General features: G+C 51.7%; 1 protein-coding gene across 1 annotated transcript; it reads left to right on the top strand.

Annotated features, from left to right (window-relative positions):
* The first annotated feature begins 645 nt into the window (after window positions 1-645).
* GLUL (glutamate-ammonia ligase) lies at window positions 646-4898 on the top strand. Its single transcript, XM_010183648.1, has 6 exons — window positions 646-831; window positions 2033-2195; window positions 2458-2604; window positions 3075-3202; window positions 3363-3562; window positions 4470-4898. Exons 1-6 carry the CDS (start codon window positions 667-669, stop codon window positions 4786-4788), a joined length of 1122 nt encoding a protein of 373 aa, XP_010181950.1. The 5' UTR covers window positions 646-666; the 3' UTR covers window positions 4789-4898.
* Window positions 4899-17139: the final 12241 nt, after the last annotated feature.

Here is a 17139-nt window from a genome sequence, read left to right on the forward strand (position 1 = left end):
GAGGAGCCCGAGCAGAAGAGTAGGGTGTTGGAGTGACTTTTTTAGTCACTTCGGATTTCCAACTCGTTTCTGTTTTTAAGTCCTTGAAAATGCGCCTGGGCCCCGGCTTCCGTGGTCCTGACACGCGTGGGCTGGCTGGCCCTGGGAACAGAACGGGACAGGACCTGATCCCCGGCAGGGTCCCTGTCGCTGCCTGGAGGCTTCTTGCCCTAGAAAAAGGCTTGTATTGCTTTGGACTGTTTGGAGAAGGCAGCAGGGGCTGGCCAGTCTTCCTCGCTGGGGCAAGCCTGTTAAGAAAGCCCCGGTTGAGCTTTCCTTATGTATTAGCCTTGCTCTGGAGTGGTGGGGAAGTGTAGAGGTGAAAAGTTCACCCGAGGCTGAGGAGCACTTTTGGAGGCTGTTGCTTGGTGGCTAAGACCTAGTTTATTGGCAGGAGTTGTGGTATTAATGGGACAGCTTGACAGCATTGCTTCTGGAGCAGGGCTTTCAGGGCTGCTGTGTTTTTCTGCCTGCAGAATGGCACGGGACTGCTGGAGATGGCAGCCAGCCCCGTGACTGAGAGGTGTTGTGCTCCTCCCTGGCTGAAGGAGCATATGGGGAAGGGCTCACGGTTGGGGTTGGTTTTTGTACCTTCCTTGCAGGAACCCCCTCGTCTGGTCTGCAGTCATGGCCACCTCGGCGAGCTCCCACCTGAGCAAAGCCATCAAGCACATGTACATGAAACTGCCACAGGGGGAGAAGGTCCAAGCCATGTACATCTGGATCGATGGGACCGGGGAGCACCTCCGCTGCAAAACCCGCACGCTGGACCACGAGCCCAAGAGCCTTGAAGGTGAGAGGGTGGGTGCAGGATCTGCAGCCCCTCGCCAGCTGTGCTTGACTGCACTGGCAAAAGGAGGCCATTTCGTCCTCTTCATGGCAGAAGGATGGTATTTGGGAAGACATTGCTTATCCCCTCCCAGTTACCTCCTTCCCCAGATACCTTGAGGGAGAATGTTCCCAGTTCTTCAGATATGGTGTATAAATGGGATGCCTGAGGTTGGGAGCTGGTCCCTGGCGCTACCCTTGCTGTGGAGGGGGCTTTTGGCAGGGGCTTGGGGATCCATTGACTCTCAAGTACCCGGTTTGGCCGGAAGTAGTTTGGCAGAAGAAAGTGGAGGGGAAAGAATGGAGCTATCCGGTGTAATTAAGAGCTTGTGTCCCTCAGAACAAACAGTCCCAGCTTACACAATAATAGCATTAGGATTTTCCCCAGGTTGCCATGGCGCTAGCTGGAGACAGTTATGAAATGAAAATACTGTGTGCGACTGAGCAGAATTATCTCTCTCTCTTTTTATTTTTTACTTTTTATTTTTTTCCCCTCTCCTTTCTCCTTTTTTCCCTCTAAGGGAGTGGTTGGCACAGCTCCTCTGAAATCTTTGTGCTGCCCATCCTCCCACTTTCCCCCCAGGATATGGAGGAGATAACATTGCCCGGGTGGAGTTCAAGACTGCTCCTGCTGTGCTGTGACCTGGTGGGGGGGGGGAACCCAAGCTGGCTGTGCTCCTCTCCCTTAGGAGACTCCACCTATACATGATTTGCTTTCCCACCTTCCCTGGGCCATGCCACAGCGATGAGGGTGTTTCACAGCTCCCCTTTTTCCTACAGCTTGAAGATGATGTTTCTCCCAGCTTGCCTAGCCACCCCTATGTGGAGACCGGGAGCTCTGCTCATCCCAGGGGTTGTTGCAACACGGGAAACGTCCTCAGTGCTGCTCAGATCATTGGCCTTGGCCAGCAGCCCAGCTCCTTGTATTTCCCCGGGTGGCTGGGAAGTTGCACTCCCCTGTTTTTTGCTTGTTGTGTGGTTTGGTGGTGTTTTTTTTTTTTTCCCTTCCCCCATTTGGAACAAAATCAGCTGAGCTGGGATGAAACCTATTGTAGGTTTGTTCTCTATAAGTGTCTTTACCTCTGTAATACTGGAGAGTGCTAGGGAGCCCGTCCTCCTGGTGACTGGGGATACTGGGTCACTGTGGCTTGTTCTCTTCACTCCCGATCTCCCCGAGTGGAATTTCGATGGCTCCAGCACCTTCCAGTCTGAAGGCTCCAACAGTGACATGTACCTGCGACCTGCTGCCATGTTTCGGGACCCTTTTCGCAAGGATCCAAATAAACTAGTTCTCTGTGAGGTCTTCAAATACAACCGCCAGTCTGCAGGTGAATGGACTTTGTCTCTTCTCCTGGTGGAGGTGGTGGCTCTGGGGAGAGGGAGACCTATCCAAAATGTCGTTTATATCCTTAGCATCATGCATGACACACAAATAATCCCTGCCCTGAAAGTAAAAGGCAAACTAAGGCTGGTGGTGGAGAAAGGGCTGGTCCTGGGATTCGTTACCAACGCTGCTGGGACACAAACTGTAAATAAAGTGGAAATGGAGGTGGAAGTGCTAATAAGGCTGATGTTGCTTTTCTGTTGCAGAGTCAAATCTCCGACACACCTGCAGGCGAATTATGGATATGGTGTCCAACCAACACCCCTGGTTTGGGATGGAGCAAGAGTACACTCTTCTGGGGACAGATGGACATCCCTTTGGCTGGCCTTCCAACGGCTTCCCTGGACCGCAAGGTAACTTCTTGGGAGTCTGCGCTGGAACAAGGCAGGAGTCCTTAATGCTGTGTTTGAGCTGTAATCCCCGTGACGCAGCTCCGGTGCTTCGGGCAAGCTGAAAGATTGGAGGTGTTTATAGAACTGAAAGTGGACAATAGCAAGCTGGGTGTTGGCAAAAAACTAACCTGGGACATTAAGAACGTTACAGAAAGGTTAAGAGGGTGATTGGCTGCACCCAAATTTGCTGTTCGGGTTGTTAGTCTGCAGGTGACTTAAACTCGTTCCTAGTGTGACTGAGCATGAGCTCAAGACTCAGAGGAGCTTGCTCTGCTCTGCTAATACTCCCATGAAAAACAGATTCTGAGGCTTTTCTACACATCCTGAGCCTTTCAGAGTTCTTCCCTGTGTGTGCTCTGTTTTCACTGGCTTTGTGCCTTTTCCCCTCTGGAATCTCACGTTCCCCTTGCTGTTCACCTGTGCCGTTGCAGGTCCATACTACTGCGGGGTAGGAGCAGACAAAGCCTATGGCAGAGACATTGTGGAGGCTCACTACCGAGCGTGCCTTTATGCTGGCGTGAAAATTGGAGGAACCAATGCAGAAGTGATGCCAGCCCAGGTAAATTGTTTTAGGTTCCTCGTGGAATGAGAGAGTGCACAAAAACCCCAGGCAGCGGGAGCATTTGGGTCCGAGCCACGTGGCTTTCTCAAGGATCAGAGCATAAGGGGTGGGAGGTGCTTCACAGCACCACTGAGCTGGTGACTCCTCCTCCTTCTAGTGGGAGTTCCAGGTGGGACCATGCGAAGGGATTGAGATGGGAGATCACCTCTGGATCGCACGCTTCATCCTCCATCGGGTGTGCGAAGACTTTGGTGTCATCGTGTCCTTCGATCCCAAACCCATCCCTGGGAACTGGAACGGTGCCGGCTGTCACACCAACTTCAGCACCAAGAACATGAGGGAAGACGGAGGTCTCAAGTAAGTTTGTTTTAGTAGCCTCTGTTTGTTAGGCAGCAGGTTGGACTTGGTGGCAGTGAGCTTTCTGCAGAGCTTTTGCCCACATGGGGGATGTCGCTCTGGTGCTTGGTGTTATGTTTGAGCCTTTCTTCTGGATTTCTTTATTTTGTTAATGATTACTCCCATCTTGGTGTTGGGTGGGAAGTTCAGCCAGCAGTACAGCTTCATTGATGGAAGCATGGGCGGCCAAGATGCAGGTATTCGTAACGGGCTGTCCAGCTCTTGACCTGCCAGTGCTGCAGACAGATAAACTCAGCATAGGCCTTTTTCATATAACCATGATGGAAGAGAAAGACCATTTGCTTCTGCTTAGGCCAGGCTGTCCTGTTAAACAGGACAACCCTGGAAACCAGTAGTTCCTTGAAGGGACTGATGTGCTGGGCACCTTGCAACACTGGGTTGCAGCGGTGCTCCATGAAGGGATTCCTCCTGGCAGCTGTATTTTCTTGCCTTAATTGTTGGAATGCCCTGAGATGATGAGCCAACCTGTAACTGTGTGGGCTTCCCAGGTAGAGACTTGTGTATGAAGAAATCTCCCCTCTCGGAGAAGGTTCCCCAGGCAATGTGCCTGTGGGATTTGGCCATGGGTCAAACTGTTGGTGTCTCACACATGGCACTCTCGAAGGACCCTTCTCAGGCCATGGGGATCCTTTTACAAGAACCAGCCTGGGTCAGAAGTAGGAGTGGAGAGAAGCCCTGTGTTGAGGCGATCAGAAAAATGCGCTGTAGGGCATAGGCTTCATCATGAAGTGGCTTGGGGACAGCAGTTAATCTGCTGTGGTGTGGATGCAACAGTCAAGAGTGGCTCAGCTTGTACTGTCCCTCAGACGCTCACTGTGTCTTCCTCTCTTCCCTGCTGCCTTTGCAGGCACATTGAAGAGGCCATCGAGAAGCTGAGCAAGCGTCACCAGTACCACATCCGTGCCTACGACCCCAAAGGGGGGCTGGACAATGCCAGGCGCCTGACGGGTTTCCACGAGACATCCAACATCCACGAGTTCTCTGCTGGTGTGGCCAACCGTGGTGCCAGCATCCGCATCCCCAGGAATGTGGGCCATGAGAAGAAGGGCTACTTCGAGGACCGCCGGCCCTCCGCCAACTGTGATCCTTATGCTGTGACAGAGGCCCTCGTCCGCACGTGTCTCCTCAACGAAACCGGAGACGAGCCCTTTGAGTACAAGAACTAAGCAGACTGCGCCCACAAACATCGCCTTCCCCCCACACTTCCCGCACCCCTAAACTTCCCTTCTAGATGTAATCCCAAGAGTGCAGGATAACACACTTTGTGTCTCAGTAACTCCTGTTGTCTTGAGGTGGGGAGGAGGGCAAATTTAGTTTTATCGGTATCTGTTTGTCATTGACTCTTCAGAAGACAAGAGGAGGAGAAGGTGTTAGAGAACTTTTAACCACTGTTTTATTTTTTGTCTAAAATTCATGTGTACATCTGATGGGATCCAGGGGCTTCCAGGGACAGACAGAAAGTGAGTAGGCGAGGGGAAAGCTTCAACTATAGCTGACTCCCCCAAGAGTCAAGTTTGGGGTGTTAGCCCCACTGCTGACCCTCTGCAGGCTAATGGTTCTCTAAGGTTGGCTCCCTTCTGCCGAGAAGGGAAGGTGGGAGTGGTGATGGAGCCCCAGGTGCTCCTGCCTGTATGGTGCTGTGGGGAGACCTTTACCCTCTGGCCACTCTGAGGCTGCTGGGAATCTTCTGGCATTGAGCTCAGCGTAGGAACGTTGAGAACTCCTGGTTCTGTCACTGGAAGTCGACTGGTCTCTGGCTCATAACACAGAGTGAAGTAGTATTTTTCTATTTAAATATAAAAATGAACAAAAAAATTATATATGAAAGTGTTGTTTGTTGTTTTTTTTTAAAAAAGAGATGATGTTCCAGTGACTCACCTGGCTAGAGCAGAGCTCCTGAGGATGCTGTTGAAGGGCCTCCAGGTGGGACTGAGGGTGAGCTTGGAGGGCTCAGTGGAGGAGACTCAGATGAGATTTGTTTCAGCGTGGAGTGGAGTTTGCAGGAGGCAGTTCCCAGACCCGGAAAGCCTGCAGAAGCATTTATCACTGAAACTTGAGCAGCTGCAACGTGCTCATGAGTGTGTAGATCAACGGGGAAAAAGGTGTCCTGAACTAGGAGTTGACCGGTCAACTTAACCGTGTTCTGGACAGAGCTGTGAGTGTTTTACTTTTCCAGCGGGGCTAGCATGTCACTAAAGCAGGGCTTTTGGTAAAAGAAAAAAAAAAAGGTCTAGATTTTTTTTTTCCATAATATTCTTAGTTTCTAAAACTGAATGGTTTTACAGAGACCGTTGATGTCACTGTTGTGTCCTGGCTCTGGGGCTGCCTCCCACCCAGCTGTGATGGGGGCAAGGAGAAGGGAGAGGCCACCGTCCCTCCCAGCCAGCCCTGGCACCTCCCAGCTCGGGCTGGGGGCTTCAAATGTTCTGGGATTTTACACTTGGGTATCTTAGATGGTGCCAGTTCTATTCCGTTGTATTTGGACTTCTTCTGAATAGGCTGTTGGACTTTTTTTTTTTATAATTAAAAAAAAAAGAACAAAACCTTAATTCTGACTTCTGCCTCCTTTCTGTAATTCATCTTGGCAGCTTTTGTGTGTGTGTGTGTGTGTGTGTGTGTGTGCATTGCCTTCACCGTTTGAAGGGAATTTGACCCTGCTAGTGCATTGGCTTGGACTTTTCATTGGTGGGGTGGGTTTTGTTGAGGCAGGGGTCTTGCAATCCGTGTGTGCTCTCTAGAAAAGGGGCTGTGGATTCTCCAGTGGGTGATGGTCTGGCTCTGACTGGAGCAGGGTTCTCTTGGGATGGGAAAGGGCCTGGGCTTGTGGGTGTCTATGGGGAGGGTTATGGAGTGTTCGTGCACATCCCTGGCCTCCTTCACAGAAATTCTACACAGAAGTTCATGAAAAAACCAGCTTTTAGGAAGAGGACTCTTTCACACTGTCCCTGTGGAGAAAATGCTGCTCGTGGACCCTTGGTATGAAGCCAGGCATTTAGAAAAGTAAGCAAGGTAGTAGAAATGTGTCACGTTGCTCCCACAGTCCTCTATTCAGCTTGTGGTGCTACCTCCCAGCTCCCCACGAGCTGCCTTCTTCAGGGGTGGATGCTTTAGCTGTTCCCATCTCTAATTAACCCCACACAAGCGTCCCGCTGGGCTGACAAGACCGTTCCTGCCATGACATTTTTGTGGACCAAGTGGTCTTTAGCATCTCCTTTCTGAGAAATGTTCAAGGCAGCACCTTCCTCGCCACGGTCCCAAAATTACCCTATGTCTCTGTGCCGATGCAGGGTGGAGTGTCACCAGAGCAGAAGTGAAGCGGACACCATGTACTTTCCTCCGATTGCAACATGACCGTGAGGATGTGGGCCTCTGGGCTGGAGCAGGGACACTGCAGCCAGAAGAAATCCACGCTGCTCTGGGGTAACTTGTGAGCCCAGAAACATTGGGGTTTTCTGGTGATTTGGGTGCAGGAGGGGGCAGCTACTGTTCATTCTGCTCTTCCAAGAAAACGTTACAGAGGGAAAAATGGATTACACCTAAACTAAGGAAACTTCTGTAAGGGCATTTGACATGTCGACGTTAATTTAGGACAGGGGTTTGGTGCTTAATGATTCCTCTTGTTCTCGGCTGAGAAAGCATTTATCCACTCACTTCACAGTTACCCAACTGGAAACGAGGTCAGAACAACAAAGTGTGCTGCAAAGTGGCTTTTCAGATGACTATTAAAAATATATGCTAAAATAAAATTACAGTGAATTAGAAGGGGGGAAAAAAATCCCTCCTTTCCTCTAGACATTGTTTTCTTTTTGTCTAAAGCCTGCTTGCGGAGTCTGCTTTGCAGTCACCAAAAGAGTACGCAGGGTAGAAAGGCCTCCTCTTAAGGCTGTGGGGCTCTTGTGAATTGAGCCCGATACCTTCAGCTGAATTTACTGCTTATGCATTTATAGAAAACATTTGGACTTCTAATCTGAATCTCTCAGGGGGGAAGCAAATCCCTTTCTCTATTTACTCACACATCCCTAAAATGCAAGCAACAACACACAAATGTTCACTGAACACAAGAAAGTGCAAGTCCTAAAGGGTTTGCTAGGCCTGCTGGGACATGGGGAACCAGTCTGAATGAGGCAGCCAAAAATAGCACCAGCTTTTTGAAGTGCCTTTTAATCAAACACCAGCTTTGGAGACAAGGCTGCCTCAAAACAATTAGTAGATCTGCTGCCATGTCAGGCTTTTTCCCCATAACTGAATTTTAAGGCAATCAAAATCAGATTAGCCATAGCTTCCTTCAAATACAGCCTGCAGCAGATGAGCTAATCGAGATCACACTTGGAGCTGCTTTCTACATGGGCTGTGCCAGCCCAGTTACAAGACTTTTCCTGAAAAGTCTGATGAATCAGGTGTGTCTGGTTGGGTTTCTTCTGCCCCTTCACCCTGATGCTGCTCCAGAACCCACATACCACTTCCCTTAATTATTGTGTGTGTGTTTTTAGTGCTATTTGATCTTCTGAGATGACCCTGTTTGGTAGGTTAGCCTTTGCATCCTTATACAGCCTCTGACTGTGAGCACCTCTCCCTTCATGAACACAGCTTCTGGAGGGTAAGTCAGCCCCTCTTAGGTGGGTAAGGTTTTGCTGAGCTGTCTTTTGGATCTCATTACCTGGACGAGTGGCGGTGGTAGTGGTGGTGGTGAGCGACATTTCTTCTTGTTGCTAAGCAAAACTGTTTCTATTTCGCTGAGTCTGTGTTTTTCCCTTTTCCTGGGATGTTGATACTGGCCTGTGTCACCATCCTGCGTCTCCTTCTGCCCCTGGAGGATGGGAAGGGACGGTCTCAGGAATGCAGCCAGATGCAGACCACCGAGGGGGTGATTTGCAGAGCTCTGCAAGAGCCTGTGTTTGTGCTTGAACCTCGTGTTATCAGAGCAGCCCTGCTCTGCTCTCTTGAAATGCCTCCTGGAGTTCCAGCAGCTCCTCCGGTGTGGCGTTCAGAGACGTCCCAGCTGAGATCTACACTTGCTGCGTTGTGAGGGGGTGCAGAGCCATAGAAGAGGGGCTGGAGGTCCTTTGCCTTCTTGAAGGAAGCCAGGGCATGCTCTGGAAAGGTGCTGGAGCCCAGCCTGCTGGGAACAGCTCAAGTGTGGCCGGTTGGTAGCTTCCTGTGCGACCGAGATGAGAAAGCTGGTGGAGCAGGGAGAGGAACCCTGCTGTCACGGATGTCAGTAATTCAGCTTCAGCTGAGCTGGGATTTCATCCCACTTGCTCGGTTACTGATTAAACTGAGGACAGCCACTTAGGAAACAAGTGGGAGCTCTTGAGAGGGGAGATCTCCTTAGGTCTGCCTGGCTTCCCTGGCCAGCGGGATGCAGAGTCAGACCTGGGGTGGCCTGTGAGTGGGCCCTCCACCCAAAAGCGGTTCTCCTGGCTCTTCTGCTTGGACTGACCACCTATGTGCAGTGCCTGCTTTCACCATGCTGGCTCTTGTGGCCTTTGAATTGAGTCTTGACTACCTTTGGTTGCTGATAAAGGGGCCTGTCCATCTGTGGGATTTACAGTACAGAGAGATGAATAGCTTTTCCCAAAGTGATGTAGATTATGTGAGGTATCAGTCACTGAGAAATGACCCAAATGGATGGCTAAGGGTGTCACTTGTTAATTGCCTGGTTCATGATGAAATGGTGAGCTCAGTTTGCTCTTGTGACTTTGCTCTGAGCCAGTGCTGGGTGTTTTGGGACTGTCCCCCCCCTCTCATGCAATGATCTTTGATGAGAACATGTGGAGGAGGGGTCTGGGCAGACCCAACCCTGCTGCTCTCCTCACTGAAGCATCTTCAGGGCCTCCATCCCCAGTGGGAGATGGTGTGGATCAGAGCCTCTCCCAGCTGCTCCTGGAGGTGTCTGGCCTGTGTTTGGAAGAAATAAGGTCTGGGTCTGCATGCTTCTTGTGGGTTAGCCCCCAAAACCTGTGGTGGCCTTGCACACAGAGCATGCATGGGTTGACCTCAATAGGAACTTGCCTGGATGGGGAGAAACCCAGGACCGGAAGGGGAATTTGAGAGAAAATCCATGTTCTGTGACTCCAGAATGAGCACCAAGGCTGCAGCTCTTCACCATCTTGTAGGAGAATCGGGCCCTTGTCTTTGCTTCTCCTAAGCCTTCTCCCTCACTGCTCCTTTCCTCCCTTCTCCGCTGAGATGGTACAAGGCTGCTACATGTGCTGGGGTGGTGGTGCAGGGGGGGCAGCTCAGGCTTTACCTCAGCCAAAAAATTGTCTTTTTCTTTTTTTCTTTTACTTTTTTTTTTTTCTCTCCTCCATCCTGGCCTGCCCACAGGCTGGCACGGCCGGGCTATTTTGCTTTCATAAGCTGCATTATGTAAGCCATGTCTTGAGTGGGGATGCGGTGCCAACTTGGACTCCGCAGCGGGAAGGAGCTGCATTCCTCCACCGCTGGGTTTAATCCCTGCCTCCAGCCACATTTGGTTTGCTGGGAGGAATCAGAGGGCCGTGCAGAGGTTTCTAATCCCTTGCCCCAGGTGGAGTCAGTTTGTGCAGGAGCCCTGCTTTCCTTTGTCAACAAGTTGTGCCCGTGACTCCTCTCAGCAAGCCCTGTCCTTGGCTGCTAGAAGGGTTGGCCCGGGCATGCACACCACACCTCGGGACCTTCCTCTCCTCCCCTTGTTTGTTGAACTCACTGTGCTCTGTGGCTTAGTTTGCACTTGCTGAGGGGGGGAGGGTGGGTAGGAGAAAAATGGAAGTGGAAATTTCTACCATTCTAGACAAAAAAAGCAGTGGTAGAGGTGAGTTGCCAGGCTGGCATGGCAAGCAGGTAGGCTACAGAGCCTGGGGAAGACCATGTAGGTGCCAACAGCTTCTCCATCTGACTGGCTACTGGGTGCCCTCCCAGGGTGCCACGTCTGCAGGACATGATCCTTGTTCCACCAAGGTCCTGGGGGACCCCTGGAGATCCTGCACCCAGGGGTCCCGTGGCACCAGCCTGGCTAAGTGTGGGGTGCAGAACAGCACTGGGTGTGTGGCAGGTTGTTCATTGGCTCACCAGCAGCCTGAGCAAGCTGCCTTCAGCCCACGTGCTCAGGATTGGTGATCTTCAAGACCCCATTTGGCCATGCGTGTTCAGAAGGAAAGGTCCTCTTCCTCCACTTGGGTTTTACATGAAGCTGCTGGCAGCAGCAGTGCCTTGCTGCGCGTTTTCACATTCTACGGGTGGATAAGGCACTAGACTCCACAGTTTTTGCTGGCAGCTTTCCCCAGAGCCAAACGTGCTGTTAAAATGAGAATTATTAATCAGATCCAGGTTTGGGCTGCTTTTTCTCATCCCAAAGCCAGGTGGCTCAAGCCCATCTGTATGGCTCATAGAGATGCTGAGCAGCTGGCCGAATCACCCAGCTGCTTCTGTCCTGAGCCGGAGCTTAGCCAAAATGCCTAAAATACTGGGAAAACAAGTGAATAAGATCCTCCTCTCCTACTGAGCTGGACCCGTAGGATTCTGGAAAGCATGCTGGCCAGCAGGTATTTGGTAAAATGCTAGGATCAATACTTGCTTCAACCACAAAAAGCAATCTGCTCAATGCCTCTCTGTGTTTTGGTGATCCTGAGCAAGCCACCAAGTTTGAGGTGGGAATAGCTGTGCCCAAGACTATGTTGTCTGGATGCCGTTTCCATTTAGGAAGCTGCCCAGGAACAGCTGGGCTTAAAGATGGACTTAGCCTGTCTGAAACGTGGAGGCCAGGGCTTCAGCTGGCTGAATCACTGAAAACTATGTGCTTGCTCTGAAATACAAGATATTTTCAGACTATTTTCCACCCAGACAGATAACACATGCAGAGTGATTAGCTGGCTCCATTTTTATCACCTCTCCTTGTGGCTCGCTCTTCTGGCAAGATCTCCATCCGCTCTTTAAAATGCTTTCACCGGAACATGGATGCCTTCCCTCCTGGCAAATAACTCTGCCAGTCATCAGCGGATGACACTGGTACCGTGGGCTGTAGACCAGTGAGAAAGCATTTCATTAAGAGAAGAGATGGCTTTGGTGTGGAGGTTTTTTATGTCTAATGTCCCTAGGATGAAGATAACTGCTCATGAAGTTGGCTGGGGAAGGAGGTGGTCTCCAGCAGTGTCGTCCTCTGCAACATCTGGGGGCTGTGCTCAGAGCTGGGGGTGTACCATGTACCAGGAGCACTCCATGGATGGTGGTTTGGGACCAAAGAGCATCCTAAAGATTGGTGGCATGCTAGCAGTCTGTGCCATGGAAATGTCCTGGCCTGAGTGAGGGGGTTTCATCTGGGTCATTGTGTCTCTGTTTCCATGGGGTGGGAGAACAGAGTTGGCAACAGAGCTATCTTACTCTCAAAGTGAGTTGTAGAGCTCATGCGTGGCAAACCCTACTCACACCAGCTTCTCTGCACAGGGCAGAGGATAGCTCAGAAACATCAAGGGCAATACCTAAGGACCGTACAGAAGGAGTCTGTCTGGCTTGTACAGGCAATGGAGAGCAAAAAGGGTTTGAATACAGCCTGAACAACAGCACTACAACACCCCTGCATACAGGAAGGTGGGCTTTGGCACAGCAGCAGCAGAAGTGCTCTGAGTCACTCCTGTGAGCCACACACGGTGGCTCCAAAGCACCCAGGAAGGAGTCAGGTGCCCAATTTGAGCCTGAGCATGGGTAGGCACAGGTCTATGTGGTTCCTCTTGAAACAAAAGCCAGGCCTTATCCATGTTGTGTCTTGCAGAGAGGCAGGCTAGGCTTGCTGGGGGAGCTTGTGCTGGAGAAGGTCACGAAGCTTGTGAGGTTGGAGCTTCTGCTGGAAGATCTGGTCTAAGTAAAACCAAAATCCCCGTGCAAAGGTGGGGAAAAGGCAGAGATGCCACATGGGTTCTGCAGAGCACCTGCAAGACCAGGGTGAATGGTGCGACCATTGTAAAACAGTGTGTGACCATTGTAAAACAGTGTGTGACCCTGGTGCCATGGGACATCCTGGCTGGGAGCTCTCTGACACCCAGCAGCTTCCCCTGCTCATCTCCCCCTCCCATCCAGCCAGTGGAAACTGCTCCCATGAAACCTAAAGCCATCGCTGCAATACTTGTCTCCTTGTTGTGAATAATGCCAGGCCTTTTTTTCCTCCTGCGTGCTTTTGAAGCAGCAGCTGTATTTCAACCAGCTGCCAGTGCTCGGGGAGGAGATCAAGTGTTCTTAGTGAAGCCGGGCCAGATCTATGGCTGGTGAGAATCGGTGCAATTCGGGCTGACCTCAGCACTGAGCTGCTTTATACCAGCTTTGAACTGGGCTCCCAGACTGAGGCTTTGGGGGATTTTGAGGGGGGGGGGAAGTGCTTTTTGTGGAGGTGACATGATCTTGCATGCTGTCAGTGGTTTCTGTTGGAGCACGAGGGCAAGGAGCTGGGATGTGCTGTCAGGCAGTGGCTGCCGAGCAGGATTTCAATTGTGCAGGGAGGTCTCTAAGCACTTGCTCTTGGATAGTCCTCTTCTGAAACATGCAAAAAACACCCAAAAAAACCACCAAAAGAGACTTTCTGTGCCCGGGGCACCTGGAGCTGTGTATGTGTGGATTGCTACACTCTGTCTGCACATAGTGCAACAGCAGTGCACCAGCCCTGCCAAAACACCCAGCCCTTCTGGGAAGCGTCCGCAGCACTGTGTGCTTGTCCTGCAGGATACGCTGTGCCTCCCCCTGCCAGGGACTGCGAGGCTGGTGCCAGCCCTTCCTCAGGGCTGGGGAACAGCTTGTTTTGAACCTTGGTGGCACGGAAAGCAAAGGAAACAGGAGCAGATGTGCCTGTGAGCACCACTGGCCCGTGGCCCTGGCACAGGCAGGAGTGGATCCTCTGGCACAGCTGCCCCTGTGCTGCTGACCTCTGGGATATACTGGATCCCCACAACACACTGGACCCCCCGAGCCAGCAGTGTGCAGTGCTCCCAGCCCTGTCCTTTGCATGAGTGATCTTGAGCAGCAAAGCCACTCTGCGTAGTGTATTCATTAAAAGTGTCTCCTCTCGATGCCCAGCACAACCCTCCCGTCCCACTGCTCTCTCCACTGATGGGTAGCTCAGCAGGGCAGTGGGTTGAGAGGATGTGGGGGACTGGAAGAGGCTGAGAGAAGTTGGAGGGGAAGGAACATGCAACCTTTTTCTGTAAGAAAACCCTGATCTTTTATTTTTCACTACTTTACCCTTCCCTCCCCCTCCACCGCCGAGATTTGGTTCTTAGTCTCGTGGAACTAAGGGGACCTTTGCTGTCAGAGGCACCATGTCCATAATCCTGCTACTATCAGGGATTTTCTTCTGCTTTGCACCTTGCTCTGCCCCTCGTTGAATAAACAAAAGCCTCTGTCCTGGCCGTGCTGTTCCCAGAACCCGTGCTGGCTGGTTCCAGCTTGCCATGGCTGCGAGGACCGAGGTGGCTCATCCAGAGCAGCGTGGATGTGCCCCCAACACAGCGGCGAGTGGGAACAGCAGCGATGGGAGCAGTGGGGGTGAGAGGAAGGCACTGAACAAATCAAGCCCATAGATGGCTTTTCCTGCCTGGTTTGGCTTCACTTTGCTAGGAGCTGCACAGAGTTTACTGCATTGAAAATTTCTGCTCCATCTCTAGGTTCAGTTGTGTGTGCTGGGCTCGTGATTCATTTGCATGGGTGCACTTTTCCAGTGCTGTTGACATCTGCTGAACTCAGATTGCTTTCCAACCATTAAACCCTATGTGGCAAGAGAAGAATTAAGGAGGGGAAGACACCTCATTAATTTTTACTCCGCCCTGCATCCTTCCCATCTCTTTCATTTTGCAGAGACAGGGAGGAATATTGTTTTGCTCGCCCCAGGGGGAAGTGAGATGCTATTTAATTGCCTACCACCACGTAGCATGGCTGTGGGAGTCGAGGGCTGAAGGATGCTGTGCTGGGCTGTCACTGCATGGCACTTCAGGCAGGATGGTGCATCCTGAATTAGACCTACCCTGTGTTGAGGCTGCTGCTCCGACTCAAGTGGAGTGGGATTTGGGCAAGGTGCATCCCTCCTTACTGCCTGGATTACTGCCCTGAGCAGCTGAGTCCCTGGTGCTGGTCACAGCGAGCCCTGGTTCCTGCTTCTGCCTTTGCCAAGGCAGGGCCACCAGACTGATCTAACCAGCGTGCTGGGCAGGCTCCCGGTTCAACTTCCTGCCTGCCTTGGTCCTGTGACTTGCGGGATGCTTGCACAGAGGCCAGGCCGGCCCTTGCCCCTGAGCGTCCCCGCAGGGGTGGCTGGATGCAGGGAAGTTCCCAGAGGACCAGGAACCGCTGAGTAACGAGGCCAGGCAGAGGGTGAGATGCAATGTGTCGTCAGTGGCTGTGGTGAAATGATTAACTTGGTGGGGAGGCTGGGGAAGCACAGCGCCTGGAAGAAGTCTGGAGCGAGCGCTTGTAAGCCACTGACTGTACGCTGTGGCTTTAACCCATGCCAGCACACAGTGTTCAACCCTCGCTGCAGCTCTCCTGCTCGCACATCTCAGTCAGCAGCAACTCTCGCTGCTGGTTTTGAGGATTTTTATTTTTTTTTAAGAGTCTGATGTGATTTTGCAGGTGGTGTAGCAGAGTGCTGCTCTGCAAAGCAGCTCTGTATTTAAAAGCAAATGAGAGGCATAGGAACGCACGTTTTAGCATCCCAAAGGCAGTTTGCAAGGGAAATTATGGTTACTGGTATCTTCTGGAGTGCCAGTGCAGCCTGGGGTCTGAACAGCCACATGATGCACGACCATGTGGGTCCCAGTTTGGCTCCTGCTGCTCTGCTGGCCATGAGACAGGGATGGGCATGTCCAGGAGCCGGGTGGCCTCAGGAGCTTGTTCTGGTGGGAGAGGCACAAGCTTCCATCCTAGCCCAGCTCGCAGTTACCAAACCGCCTGACAGTGCTGCCCGAGTCTCACTTGGCTGCTCTCAGCAAAGTCCTCCGCTGATGGGCGTCTGCTTTTCTCTTCAGTGCCCCTAGCCAAGGTTTTATAGGAGCCACAGATGTTTAATAACCAAAGGTGTTTTTTGTTTGTTTGGGTTTTTTTTTTTTCCAGGTGGACTTTTTCTAAGCAGAGAGTTGAAAGCGTGAGCAAAGAACACAACGATATTCTAAAAATGGTGATATTTTGCTCGAGCTAAATATAGCTGTTGTGCCAAGTGGAGATTTATTTCTTAATGAGATCACCCACAGGAAGACAGACTGTACTTTCTGAGCAGTAGTAGCATTGTTGTGGCTGCTGGCTTAGTTTTGGGTGATAGGCAAGGCAGCGTTTGTAAGGGGAGGTAATACTGTTAGATGCACCGGATTGCTGGAAGCAAAACAGGAGACCTGCTGGCATAAGGGAAAGAAAACAAGAAATGTGTAAACAGAGACACGGCCAGCTTCAAACCAGGTACATGGGCTAGCTCTGCTCCTGATCCGCCCTTGGTTTGAAGACTTCTTGCTCCATCTCAGACCTAAGATGGATTTGGGCCAGCATCTCTTTGGGGTTTTCCTGGCTGTATCACTAGAAGGTAACTCTTTTCCCTCTAAACTTTAAGGACTTGACACTTGCAGTTTATCCATCTCGACTTTCCTATGTAAACCAGGCTGAAAGAAAATAAAATGCACATGGTACTTTTCAGAGCTTCCCTTTTCAGAGGGGAAGGGGCGTACCAGGTGGGAGGTGGGCCTGGCTCTCAGGGAGACCGGTGGAGATGGGGACTGGAGTCTGCTCCAGGAAGGATGAATGCAAACACCTGGTCAAGCAGATTGTGGCCAAATCCTGCCTCCGTCACTTCTGGCTTCCCTCCTTCGCTCCTGCGTTGGTGGCTGGGGGTGGATGAACCTGACCCTGCTGTGGTGACGCAGCATCCAGGAAATGCTGCTGGAGGCTTTCTGTGGAAAGATGACTCCACCTCGTAGGTGTCACATTAAGGCTGGGGTGAAGCAGCAAGCAGGCAGGAGGAACAAAGATGCCTTTGTCAGGGTTCCCCTGCCCTGCAGAGCTGCCTGGCCCTGTGCCGAGAGGTTTGGGGGAGGCTGGCTGAGCAGCTGAGAGCTTCCCGGAGCTGGAATTTGGTGGTGGTTGCTCTCTCACCTGGAGATGCAGCCTCCCTCCCAGCAGCAGCATGAAGCCCATTTAAAATCCATCCCTTTTTTATGCGTAGGAGAGGATGCATCGATCCTTACATGTTTTCTCTCCAGTTCATAGCTGCAGGGCAGGTGGGAAGCAGGATCGGCTCATACATTTCCCCCCCTCACCTCCCCTGTGATGCTGTTTGGGTCGCACATAGCTTCTCCTCTTTTGGAAAGCCCTTGGGACCGTGAGAGTTAATTCTTCACCCCAGCTGCTTTCCTCCGAGAGCTCAGCAGATGTGCTAGGCAAGGGGCACCACTGCCTAGAGGGAGGAGGAGGGAAAAAAAAGCTTCATGTTCAGACCTTTTACCTAATTTCCAAAGGTTCAGACCTGAGGGCCATAGCAACTGGAGCTGCCGGCGGCGTGATTGGAGGCGGCAGGGTGG

Source organism: Mesitornis unicolor, unplaced genomic scaffold (assembly GCF_000695765.1).
Source record: "Mesitornis unicolor isolate BGI_N332 unplaced genomic scaffold, ASM69576v1 scaffold11464, whole genome shotgun sequence".
Classification (NCBI taxonomy): Eukaryota; Metazoa; Chordata; class Aves; order Mesitornithiformes; family Mesitornithidae; genus Mesitornis; species Mesitornis unicolor.